The sequence below is a fragment of the Dreissena polymorpha genome, chromosome 6, assembly GCF_020536995.1.
Source record: "Dreissena polymorpha isolate Duluth1 chromosome 6, UMN_Dpol_1.0, whole genome shotgun sequence".
In the NCBI taxonomy this organism is placed as follows: domain Eukaryota; kingdom Metazoa; phylum Mollusca; class Bivalvia; order Myida; family Dreissenidae; genus Dreissena; species Dreissena polymorpha.
The window spans coordinates 109,049,309-109,063,616 of record NC_068360.1 but is presented as its reverse complement, the minus strand read 5'-3'; the positions used below and the strand labels follow the sequence as shown (position 1 = coordinate 109,063,616).

The 14,308-nt window shown below is 34.3% G+C and overlaps 1 protein-coding gene across 1 annotated transcript; it reads right to left on the bottom strand.

Annotated features, from left to right (window-relative positions):
• Positions 1-7,603: 7,603 nt before the first annotated feature.
• LOC127835985 (uncharacterized) lies at positions 7,604-14,093 on the bottom strand. The gene is made up of 5 exons (XM_052362403.1): positions 13,997-14,093; positions 9,920-10,072; positions 9,367-9,485; positions 8,999-9,074; positions 7,604-8,447 (listed from the first exon to the last, which is right to left on the bottom strand). Exons 1-5 carry the CDS (start codon positions 14,091-14,093, stop codon positions 8,254-8,256), a joined length of 639 nt encoding a protein of 212 aa, XP_052218363.1. The 3' UTR covers positions 7,604-8,253.
• Positions 14,094-14,308: the final 215 nt, after the last annotated feature.

The window sequence follows — 14,308 nt, the reverse complement described above, 5'->3', positions numbered from 1 at the left end:
TATACTATAATTATGCAATTAAATAAGATTCGAGTATTGCCGGCTGACCTATATGCACTCGTTTATTTTCATGTTTCTTGTGTTTTTCTATTCTGTAAATATAGATATCTGAGTAATAATATCACATAAAGCAAAATAAGCCACGAAATCTGGCGCAACACCCCGTAATTGATTTGCTTATGATGTAGCTAAGAACTGCGCAGAAAAAAGGCATCCGCTACTTTTTATCTCATAGAGATTACTTTTGATCGTTCATAAACATCGACCACAATCAACGCCGTATATCTTTTTTTAAAGATATTTCTTGTTTTCAGATGTAATGTAATGGGTCCTTAACGCAGACTACCGTTGGCGCTCAGCTCTGCTCAGTCTGATGCCAAGAAATTTAAGTGTCGGTACATTTCCCCGAGACAAGAAAAAAGGGCCTTGTATGCAGTATCGGAGAAAAGGTTATCTTTTGGCAAAACTGCGAAAGAATTTGACTTATCTTTTGATTATGTATGTAGGAGGTTATCAGGTGAAGTTGATTTGTAGAGCAGGAATTGTCCAAAAAAGTGTTCACAACTGCAGAAGAAACTGCAATAGAGAATTGATCGAAAGAAATGTCCGAGCGTAAAATGGGTCTACAGCGGGGTGAATTTCTAGATTTTGTACAAAACTTGGTGGTTAATGAAGGAAGGAAAACACCATTTAAAGACGAACGCCCAAGTCATGAATGGTACCGAGCTTTTTTGTCTCGAAACCGTCACATTATCTAGACAGGCAATGAGACACCATTAGAGTCATGTAGAGCAAAGCTCACCAAGGTTGCTGTTGATAAATGGTTTTGTCAATACAGATACTTTGTTATGAACTTGGGACTTGATAATATACCAAAGCGAATTTTCAACGCTGATGAGACAGGGTTTTCGGCCGGCAGCAAAGGTTATAGGTGCTTTAAAAGAAAAGGCAACACAAGTTCGTCATGTTACTGATGGGCAGAGTTAACAAAGGCTGACGGTGATGTTGGTTGGCTCAGCAAATGGAGATATGTTGCCAACCTTCATGGTATATCCAGCCTCACCTCCTCTTGACTATAACTTTCTGACTGGAGCGCTAGAAAACAGTCATATTGCTTATACACCAAAAGGATGGATGAATTCAAGTACTTTTCAAAAATTTATTGAACATTTTGATAAGTGCTGTGGTGACCAGAGACCAGTTATTATACTTATTGACAGTGTGAGTAGCCATGTGTATATGGATGCTTTTGTGTTTGCCAAGTCAAAGGGTACAGAACTATATCGTCTTGTGCCGAACGCGACACATATCATGCAACCTTTGGACAAGGGAGTCTTCGGTCCGCTGAAGAAACGTTGGTGCCAGTTAATGCGTCGCCATAGCAGATACAATCCTGGTTCACCTGTAGGAAAACACAACCTTGCAGAACTGCTGAAACAGTACTTTTTTGTATTCTACAAACCACTAACCATAATTAACAGTTTCAAGAGTTCTTGGATTTATCCTGTAGACCTAATTTTAGTTTTAGTGCAGATTCGTTCATACGACACAAAGAAACAATTTTGTTTTACGGATCATTTCGGCTTACAGGACTGGGTGAGTCACGTAAGAAATCGAATATAATATATATATTTAAGAAACAACTGGTATCAAGATGAGTTGCAGATAATTGGTCAGTAACCACATTTTACCTAACTCTTTTGACCTGTCAATTCTTTTCAGCTTAATTCAACAGTGAAAAATGCCCAAAATATCACTATAAAAAGCAATCACATATACCAATCACATCAAACAGTTTGAATTTAAATACCACTTCTGGAATTGCGACTGGTTTCTCTGAGGAAACATTTAAGTTTCCAAATGAATCACAGTTACTCACATTCTCATCAACTGATAAAAAATATCAGCCTGAAACTGACAATACATTAGGTATTTTTTTTAAATCTTGGCAGTAGCGAACCATTTGTCATATCTTCTTCAAAGGAAATTGATATAAATTGTGGTGCATTTGACATTTACACACTCAATCCAAATTCATTGCAATTGTTTAGCTGTGATTAATCATCACAAGACAGTCTTAGTTCTTGCTTTGCTGACATAGATTCTCATGAGTTTGGTACTCAGACGGATGAATCATGTCACGATTGTGATCTTACTGTTTATGAAAGTGACTGTCTGGTTGACGTATAATCATTCTTTTGGTGTGCAACTATGGCAGATGAACAACTGGAAGAAGGATTCCCCATTGAGCGTGCCACACAGACTCGGTTAAGAGGTGTTATATTTAAATCTTGTTAAACAACGCAAACTTATGAGAATATTAAAACAATTTGTCTTAATAAATATATACTGTGGTAATAACTCTGAAAGTTTACAAAATAATGCAGCTTTTGCACACACATTTATTACATCAATAGCACCAAGTGACTATAGTATAATTTTTTATTGATACATTGGTAGTTTTGAACATACTTGAAAAATGACTCAAATTAAGAAACCGGGTAATGCTCCCTAATTTTTTTTTGTCACAATATTGCACTATATATTCAGATAAAAGGAAACGTCTTGAGAACACAGTAGTTGGGGAACAATAATTTTTTTTATAGAAAATTTCAAAGGGCCATAACTCTGAAAAATCATCCGACAAGAACCCGCTGATAACATGCACATCTCTTGGTAGTGAAGCTTCATTGAAATTTTCATTAAAGTTTCATTGAATTCCGGTCATTAGTTGCTGAGAAATAGCCCGGACAAGAATTGCACTATATGTACAGTTAATGGAAAATTTCAAAGGGCCATAACCTTGTGAAAAATCATTCGCCCAGAACCCGCTGAGAATATGCACATCCCCTCTTGGTAGTGAAGCTTCCCATAAAGTTTCATTGAATTCCGGTCATTAGTTGCTAAGAAATAGCCCGGACAAAAATTGTGGACGGACAGACGAAGCGGCGACTATATGCTTCCCCCCAAAAAAATTTGGGAGAGCATACAAAGGAAAAACATAGACATCTATTTAAAAGAAGGCAAGACTGCAAGTCTGTTTTTTTTAAAGGTAGTGGTGGATCTGACTGTAAAGAACAGTCTTTAGCAAAGTCACTTGAAAAAGTTTTGAATGGATACAAGTCTTTAAATAAGTCAAAAGGTAGACCATCATTTGAGCAAAAGAGGAATTAGTTTTTAGATAAATTGTTCATTTTTCCTAAAAATAAACAAATTGTAAAAAAGACTGATTCTGAGAAAATGTGTGATAATATGACAGAAGAGACTGTTTCATCTGTAGTTTTGTCGCTTGCATCCGATGTAAAGCGTATTCAAAGTAAGTGTGATACTTTTGTTGATCAAAATAAGGAACTGAAAAGCAAGTTAGGTATAAGACAAGCCCGCTTATCACGGTACAATTCCTTACTGAAAGACAAAAAGGATTTAGATAGGAAAGTATCACATCTAAATATGCTTTTGCTATCCAAAAATGCAACTATAAAACAAGTACGTGCTTCGAAAAGTTACGCACATACTCGAGTTCAAAATCTAAAATCTCAGAAACAGAAACTGCGTTAACTTGAAAGAAATGTAAAAGCAGATTAACTTTCTAAGAATCTGAATGACACCATTGAAGAAAATGAATACCTTTTGTCTCTTCAGAATGATAATATAGTAAATGTATATGATGAAGATGCTAAAGTGTACAATAAAGATGCACAGCAATTAATTTATGCATAACGTCACTACTCGAAAAGTTTTATCAGTAATTTAAACAGTTTTAAAGTTTGTGAACTTTAAACCTAACAGATTACCATGTCTGCCTATAATAATATACAACGTTTGATTTTGTCTCAAAAAAAATTGGCTGATGTTTTAGCCAATAAAAGTTACTTGTGCCTCTTAAGTGCTGAGACTTTCTGATGATGATGGACAACTTTATATTATGTGACTAAGACAAATGGTAACCAAATCAGGGCAAGATACTTTATCAACCATGCAAAACATTTAGACAGACATTGATTGTGTTAGTGAGAAGACTGTGCATCCAGTTAGTAAACATATTTTTATTAAATATTGTTTCTACTATGTCAGACAGTGCGGACACACAGCAAAAGTTTAATTCTTTATTAGACGATTATAGAAAAATTATAATAACAAAAGGGCCTGGGCATGCACGGTATGATATGTCATATGTTGATCAGTAAACTCAATAACTTTTTCTGCGGCTTGCACGCACTTGTGCATATAGCTGAAACTGCAAATAAGTCTATACAAGTTTCAGAGGAGGCATTTTTTTTATTGCAAACCTCCTATATCAGACCCACATTTTAGGACAGCGAAAGAGTCAGGCATTACCAGATTAATAAGAACTGCATGTAAGGCATTTTCTTGCGACGGAGACGAAAAGTGTGGTGTTTACGGAAGTTTTAGTATTTTTGTTAAAGACTTCCTGAAACAAAACAATCTATTTAGTATCCCTATTCAGAGATTTCATGTAAACCGTTTTAACATTCTGTTTTCTAATGCTGCATTTTTTTTCTTCATGACAAAATTACTGAATACTTAACAGGAGACTGCTGTAATTGACTTCTCAAATCTGTATACCATGACATTTCTTAACCTGAATATGTAGCTGGGGTTAAAGCATTGGGACTCATTTCTCACCTCATAACAACACCACTTTGAGTGTTTCTTGAAGATAAAGATGTACATATTTTAGACAGTGCTCATTATAACAATGAAATCATTACCTTTTGTTATTTCTGAAAAATGATTTTGTCGACATCATATTGCTACAATATTAACTATTCTTGTTTATGCAAAATACTCTTTTTATGAACACAATGTTCAACGTGTCATTGACTTGTATTCTGAAAAACACAATATGTATAAAACTTAACCCTGCATTGTAGCAGACGGCTTTAAAAACCATTGTTTCAAATGTATAAATTGCTCGTAGTGAGTAAATGCTCCTTTTGTCACATGTACAAAATACTTTTATGCCTAATGGTTGAAACAGCATGTATTCACATATTCTTTCAGCAATACATGCCTGATATGCTGCCAATCACTTGCAGATGGCCAAAGTTACGCCAGAAAGGGAGTGATAGCATTTTTTATAAATGCTGCCAGCAAAGTTTGCTTGGACAATATTACTTCCCTACCCGGACAGACATATGTGAGACATAGTGTCACATACGTGGACTTCGTCATCAGAAAAGATTCATCTTCAACAGTAGTATTGGATGGGTATTCAGATGGCCTTTCTACTAAAGACTGTGCTCATAGTAAACGCAGTAGGGTACATTTTACAAGGGAAAGACCATTCATGTAAAAAAGAATAGTTTTTGTTAAATACTGAGAATAAACAGTGTTTTATACATATGCTAAGCAATTGTCTACAAGAAAGAGGTTGTCGTACAATAAATGCTGTGAGTGATGCTGATGTGCTGATAGTCAAAACAGCTGTAGCAAGTGCTAAAAGTAAAAAAAAACTGTTGTTTTTGGGGAAGATACAAATCGTCTTGTTTTACTTTGTTACCACGCGGATGTCTATGCAAACAATATATTTTATATTGGGCAGAAATTTCCAGAACGCTTAATTGGTAAAACAGTAGGATGTTACTCGTACAAAAAGTATACTTGGCTTCCATGTATATAGACTTCTTCCTGTCATCCATGCACTAGCTGGTTGTGATGCAACATCTACGATATCTGGGATCGGCAAAGCAGCAACATTGAAAACAATTATTACCAATGCCTACATTTCAGAACAATCAGAAGATTTTCTAGACAACACAGCAATTCAAGATGTATCTGCTGCAGGGGAAACATTTATTGTATTATTATACGGTGAGGCATCGCATGAACAGCTCAACAAACTCCGATATATTATCTCGGAGATTGTTGAGCTGTTTCTTAAAAAAAATTGTCAGCAAAATTATGACACTTTACCACCCACATGCTCCTCTGCAGATTACCATAGTTTAATGGTTTACCTTCAAGTTCAAGAATGGATAAGTATGAATAATACTTTAAATTCAGTTGAATGGGGTTGCAAGGCTGATAACGGATTACTAATGCCAGTCCAAACAAACATGCTCCCTGCACCAGACGATTTGTTGAAAATTATCAGATGCTGCTTTAAGACCAACTGTGACTCAAAACGTACGTGTAGACGCCATGGCTTTGACTGTTCATCGGGATGTGGCAAATGTCGGGGAATAAGCTGTACCAATGCACAAACTGTGCAAGAAGAAGACTTGATGGAAGACAGTTTATAAGTTAATTAAGGAGATGTTCACACCCCAACCAAGTTAACTTACTATTAAACCCATTATGAGAATATTCATAACAATTATTGTTTTCCCACAAAATGTTTTATTTAGCATTACATTGTTTTGTAGTTTACGCATGATATGCGTAATTAGATTGGATGGTACCCAATAATGCTTAAAAAAGAGGCTAAGCTCAAAGTATATATATATGATATTAGTTCCAGCTCGAGAAAAAAATATCATTATAAGTGCTTGCACACAGGTTATTTTATTATACTAGAATGTAAAATATGGTATAATAGAAGTGTTTTGAATGTAAGTATTGACATGATAATACTTGGAACGAGATTTTGACCCATCTGGTCAAAAAATGACTTTTTCAGTTAAGCATGTATTATGAAAGTGCAACATCTGAAAAATCAAAATCTGAAATTTGAGCATTGAATTCCTAAAATTGACGAAGTTATGTCATTTTTTGTATTGCATGTCAGAAACACTGATTTGCGCGATGTTGTACGAAATGACGTTTCAATACAACGAAATGACGTTGTAATTCTACCAGTATTAGTTCATGTTATGCTGATCAGCTTTTGTTGATAATCACTCAATTGTGTGTGTATGGTGATGACAGTCATTAACTATGACTTACATAATTAATTGTATTATTATAAAACATTAAACCCTCATTGTTGCCATGGAAACAGACACTGTTCTTTTTTCAAATGTATTGTCATTTTAAAGAATTTAAGATACAGAATAACAACACATCAACAACATATCTTCTGGACAGAGATTAAACATATCCAACATGTTTATAGTAAAATAAATGTATGAACATTTTCTGAAAATAGGGGTGTATTCAGAAATTGAACATTTTGTATAGCAACGAACTTGAAACTAAAATGAAAAAAACTGACATTTTGAATTTTTGTTAAGCATCTATACTGCCTTACATGGTTTATTTAGCAATTCATTATTGTATTTTATTCAAAGATTGATACACAATTAATTAGATTTTTTTAAATTAAGTTAACAGTTGCTATGGAAACAGTAAATAATCAATGTTGTGTATCTGTTATCAACAATTAATCTGACCATAAGTGTAGATAGAAAATAATATCAACCCATTTCATAGAGGTCCAAAAACATGATTTTCAAATAAAAGAAAATTACAGCAATAAGCACAACAATATTCAATGGTAAACGTCATCATAGATTAAACTTTACACAACAAAATATGTTCGTTTACTTGTAAAATATAATAGATACATAATATGATCACATATGTTTACATCACACATTTTGATGTCAATACGAACTACACCAGTTTAAGTTATCTTTGAACACATACCAGTCATATTATACAATGTAATAATCATACTGTACAGAATATTTTATAGTGAGATCACTATGAGTGAGTTGTTAATTAATTATAAATCTAAGTTCAGCTTATATATGCCCATAAACTATTTTTGATTATTGATTGCTATGTCACTTTCAATAAAAGAAACACACTATTAATAAGATATTCAGCTAAATGTCATACAAATAACAATACCATGTAAATGTCCTAGTCATGAATAATAATCAGAAAAAAACAGCTCACATAAGTATCATGCAAGAACAACAATTTGAGAAAATGAACAATTGTTAATAGGATAACAAGCTCTCACATTTTTTACTTTGGAATAGATGGTTTGGGACACACAATGTCTCTGGCAACTTCATTGATAAAGAACGGTGCAATTTTCTCGTAAAGATACCACTGCCTCAGATGATCTAGAGGGGGGATAACCTTAACTGTTGGAAAGCAGCCTGCCTCGGGTCTTGCCTTTAGAAGATTAAATCTAACTTCCTCCAAGTCACAGAACTCTCGACAAATGAGAACCCCTGGCTCATCAGCAGTGCAACGAAAGTGGTAGTATTTTGTGATGTTTTTTTAAAGTTTGAAATAGTTTTCGAAGAATGTCTTCCAGTTCAAAAACACCACCGGTCAAGATGGATCATTTACGCGTTGCGGAATGTTATGCCCGGACCTAGAAGATGCTTTAACTGTGTAAGCAATGTTCTCCATACATTCAGCATCTGATTGGCGCAATTTTATTTTCCACACACCAAAGTGCCAATCTGGCGTGAATTTGGTATGTCCCGGTAGCATCATACTCAAGGAAACAGACTCATGCAGACCTGCAATGATATTCCAAAAAAACAGTAACAATTTTATAATCTTTTTCTTCAGGTTACAACCTCAAAGATTCAATTCATAATGCTTTATACATTTTGTAATTGATAGAAACAAGCGACCAAAGTTCTTATCATATATTATTACAAGAGCACCGCCTAGACAGCTCATCTATTTGTCAAAGTATGAATCAAATCTGATCATAAATAAAGAAGTTATGGCAATTTAAGTAAAATCTTTCCAAAATAAAATGGGGGGATTCTTGGGTGGGATGGTTGGACAGTCTTTCAAAAATAAAATAATACAAATAAATATTTGTTTTTTTAAAGGATTTTTCAACAACAAAAAATGTTTTTATTGGGGTTAAGAGGGGGGTATAGTTGGGGTGTGGTCATTTATTAGATGATACGTGCTGCAAGTATGAAAGCAATAGCTTTGATACTTTAGAAATAAAGTGGACCTAAGCACAAACCTTTTCAAATGTCTCTACACACTACACATTATTATTCTTTTTAAATGGTTATATTTTAAAGAAAGACAATGACCGTTTTATTACCTGTCAACACTCTCCACATGCAATAGCCCAGAATGGTGTTGTTTTTATTCTTCCCAACAGCATTGTCAAAGTGAATCTGCAAAATAAACATTTATTGTTTAAAATAATTAATATCTATTTAAATGGAGAGTATTGCTACATGTATGAAAACATTTATGAATGAATGGAAACAGAATTATGTTATGTCCAGCAACAAAATGAAATAAAAGTTTTAATTACTTTTAATATTTTAAAATAATAACAAAAACATAGATTTAAGCAACAATTATTACAAAAGCAACTATGTATAAATTTTCTTAATCTTTCCAATGAAAAGAAAGACAAAACATTATTTTGTTAATCTCAGAGTATATATAGCAATAAATTACCTCTGCATGTTTTTCTCCAGCGCCAAAGTGAGAAAAATAGTGGTGCACCAAACTTGTGACACAATCGCCACCTTTCCCAGGCATTTCTGACTCGTCAATCATATAGAATCTCTGTATTCCTGTAATATTGTTTTATGTACATAAAAATAACTTTTACAAATAAAAACTATAAAAAAGACTATATTTTAATACACCTTGCATACAAGATTTTCACTTAATGTTTGTGCAAAACACTTGAATTGTTTAATTACAATATACACAAGGCTTGTCAGAAAAGGATGACATATGCCCCCTTTTTCCACATTTTTCTAAACCTAAACGCAAAGTGTTTTTGCATATTTTCGAAACCTAAACGCAAAGTGTGACGAAATTTCAGACATACAGACAGATGGACAGTACGATCACTATATGCCCACCTTTGGGGGCATAAAAACAACAACTAATTAATGCAGTATATTAACAAATGTTTTTCTTATAGTAGTGCAATGTAGTTACAATTAGTTATTATTACATATTGTGAAGATATATAAAACTGATAATTACAATAACATACCTGTTCCTTCAGCGCACATCCCAAACACATGGCACTTTCTTGGTGTCGCAAAGTAGATTGGTCCCACTTGCATGGCGTGATGAGGGTAGTGTACACACTGGGCAAAATCCCATGAGTAGTGTAGTGTGGCATCTAGTGAACATGGTTCTGCACCTGTTAACAAAACGAACCAAATTGTATTAAGTGAATCATTTTTTTTAGACATTTTATATTATATAGACATATTTTTATAATTGTTTCCCAACATGTACAGCTAGATGCACCATATAAATGAATGTTCAACATTTAAGCTATAGCATGTTCATGGCAAAATGCATAAAATGCTGCGGTTCATCTTCCAGGACAATGCACAAATGTACCTCATATGAGGTACCTTATTTGTATAACATATTTTAGAATAGTTAATTTACAATTTTAAATTTATAATGGAAATAAAACTTGTTTATTAAAAAATCCTCATTTTTCAAGACCTTCAATGACATCTGTATTACTGCACACAGCTTTACTACAAAGAACCTGGTCCTTGAAAAGTTGGCGTTGCCGGTTGGCCTTTTCCACATGACATGAATAGTCACTTAGTACATTGTGCCTTTCTTCATCTGACAGATGAGCATTGGTTTTTAATTTGCCCATGAATTTTTGACATTTTACACACAAATCTGTCGCTGGTGTAGCTACTGCAATGTGGGGGCATAATGAATTCCATTTGTTTCTAAATGTTTTTAGAGACACAACTCTATAGTTTGCTTCCTTTGCACTCTTCATGTATAAGTCATAAATGTCAGTTACATTTTTGTCACATGGAAGAAGCAAAACTGTCTGCTTTGGACAATTAGGCAGTCTTCCAGGCAAAGGTTATGCATTTTTATTTGCATATTCTTCAATGATTTTTTTTATTCTTGTAGTATCGTCAAATGAAAGTGCATGGGCAGGTGTTGTTTTGCCATTACCATGTTCATTGACACTCAGGCCATACATGTCATAAGATTTACTCATTCTTTTCAACGTTGACTGAGAAATTGCAAATGCAAAACAGAAAGTTTTCTTACACATTTGCTGACCATGGAAAAAATATTTCTGAGATGGTCTCGTTCGCAACTTTTTTTTGTTTTCAGATGTAAAAGTACTATTTTTTCTTTGGGAACAAAGTTGGGATTTAACTACAAGTTCTTTTTCTCTTGAAGACAGTTCCTGGCATTGGGTCCTATTTTCTAGCAGATTATCAACACCAACTATTGTTGAAAATGGTTTACTTCCATAAAAGACACAACACTGGCATGTTTCATGCGTAAAATTTGAAATAATGTCTGCTTCTTTTTGATATTCTTTTCTAATGTCATTCTGTTTGTGATCAATTTGTATTTGGTCAGACTCAGACTCGTCACAATTAATGTGGTCATCATAAAGTAAGCAATCAACCTGATCACACGTATCACCATCATTATCATCAAAATGATCATCAACATCTTCAAATGAAATACTTGCATGATTTCCCAAATCTACATCACACCTTTCAACCTGTACACAATTGGATTGGAAAACTGTCAAGTTATCATTTGATTTTGCAAAAGATTCATGGCTTATGTGGTATAACTCATCAACTTGTGCAAGTTCATTTAAAAATACGTCATCAGTCTGTGACAATTCGTATGGAATTGTAGATTGTTGGGAATAAATTTCACTAGTTTGGCTCATCATTCTTATGAAAACTTCACATAACATAAACTTTCATTGTATCAAAACCAAAAAACATTTTTTGACAACTTCCGGGTGAAAATTCCAATTATCTCATATAATCATGAATCGGAAAGCCAAACTAATTTAAACAGTGGTAATAAACACTAGACGTGGTTCAATTTATATGAGATACATCCTTTGCCGACTAATTTCACATTATTTGACGGAAAAACAACAAAAAAGAAAGAAAAACTGACCTTTTTATAAGCAGGAAGTTTATCCATTAATTGATGCAGTCACACGGTGCCGTAGTGTACGATGGGTTATAAATCAGCTATGGTTAAACTATACTAATGTTTTCGTATAAAAACCGTAACATAATCACTGATTGGGTAATTCATAGATTGTTTCGGAAAATAATTAAAAGAAATCAGATATTTATCGCAGTAAAAACTGTGAAAATTGCGCGAAAAAGTTGTCACGACTTTGTAACGTTATTTCTCGTTAACGACGTCAGCGCCGAAAGGGTCAAAGTCTCGTTCCCAGCCACATATATATATCTCTCTCTCTCTCTCTCTCTTTCTCTCTTTCTCTCTCTCTCTCTCTCTCTCTCTATATATATATATATATATATATATATATATATATATACATATCTATATATATATATATCTATATATAATATATATATATATGTATATATGAATGTTCAAAAATTGAAAAGAAATTAGTAGATAATGGATGCATATACCAAACCTTTAAGAAAATTATACAATTCATTAGTGTTAGAGATTGTTCTAGGAGGTATGCCATGATACAATCCAGCTTTCAGCAACAACTTACCATTGCAGAGTTGGAGTCAACAGCCGGCAGCTATACAGGTAAAACAAGGGACACAATTGTCACAAAAACAGGTTTTCATTGTGAAAAAAAAATCATTGTGATAAAGGGAGACAACTCAAACTGAACTTTTGAAATGAACACACAAAATTAACCCCCTGTGTAAGTTTGTTTCAAAATAAATCTATTTTGAGTCGTGGCGACCTTGACATTGGATATATTGACGTGATTCTTTCGTGCGACACACCGTCTTGTGATGGTAAACAAATGTGCCAAATAATTTTACAATCTCACAATGAATGACATAGTTATGGCCCGAACAAGCTCATTTATGGCCATTTTAGACCTTTGAACTCAAATTGTGACCTTGACCTTGGAGATATCGACGTAATTCTTTCGCGCGACACACCGTGTAATGACGGTGAAGAAATGTGCCAAATGATTTTTGAATATGACAATGAACGACAAAGTAATGGCCCTGACAAGCTAATTTATAGCCATTTTTGACCTTTGAACTCAAATTGTGACCTTGACCTTGGGGATATCGACATAATTCTTTCGCGCGACACACCGTCTAATGATGGTGAACAAATGTGCCAAATGATTTAAAAATCTCACAATGAACGACGAAGTATTTGAATTAGAGAGCGGAAACCAATCTTTATGTTTAAAGCTCACTAAGTGACCCCGTGACCTATTTTTTGACCCGGCAATTCCCATGTTCGAACTTGGCCTTAGGATCATCTAGATAAAACTTGTGACCAAGTTTGGTGAAGATCAGAAGTAATGCTAAGAATCACATGAAAATGGCCTAATTAATTGTCCAATCAATTGTCCAATCAAGTCCATTGTCAATAAAGTTAATGTCCTTGATAATATAACAAATGCATTTAATGATTTGAAAAAACAACAACTTTATTTTGTTAATAAGGAAAAACTGCTCAAAAACTGCTCCTTTAGAGTAAGATTTTCAAAATTTTCCAATTTATGGATTTTATTCCCCCCCCCCCCCAAAAGATGAATTTTCATTTTTTTTTCTCAAATTCAAGGGGAGATAATTCTGGACTTATAACTCCGATATTGCTCATTTTGGATAGTGTTTGACTTGTCATTTAGATAAAGACACTGTGCAAGTTCGGAAATAATTGGATGAAAACTGTGGACTTTATTGCGTAAACAAGCTTTATTTCACAATATTCTCAAATTCAAGTGGAGATAATTTTGGACTTTTTACTCTGATGTAACCCATTTTCAATAGAGTTCGAGTCCTTATTAATATAAAGACACTGAACAAGTTTGAAATTAATCGGATGAAAACTGTGGACTTTATCGCGTAAACAAGAAAAAGTCTAACGCAAGCACGCACGGACGGACGACGGAAACCACGCCATGACATAAGCTCTTCAGGCCTTCGGCCAGTAGAGCTAAAACTGATGAAATGAAGAGACCGGGCACTGGTGGAGGGCCCCTACCACAACTTTAAAAAAGTGCGATATATTGCTCTTGGGACATGTAAATTCCCGAAGGATTTTCAGAAGCATTTTCAGGAATGTCTGCAACCTTCAAATCCTGTGGAGATGTCAAAGGTTGCTGCCGTCCCATTGAGGATCACGTCTAAATGAAGCCATTCTGTTGCTGCTCTTACATTCCGATTCATGTTACACTGACGACCCCGATGCCATGTTGCTGCCCTAATGCCGATGTCCTGGTGTTTTTTTTGCTGCCCTGACAAAGTCCAAGATAAAAGCTTTCCCGGTTAAAAGTTATTATGGATTACTTTCTTCTTACGGATTCATCAGCAAGTGATAAATGTCTGGAAGACAATAGTTTAAACGGTTTCAGAGTCATCCAGCACCCGATTGTATAAACAGT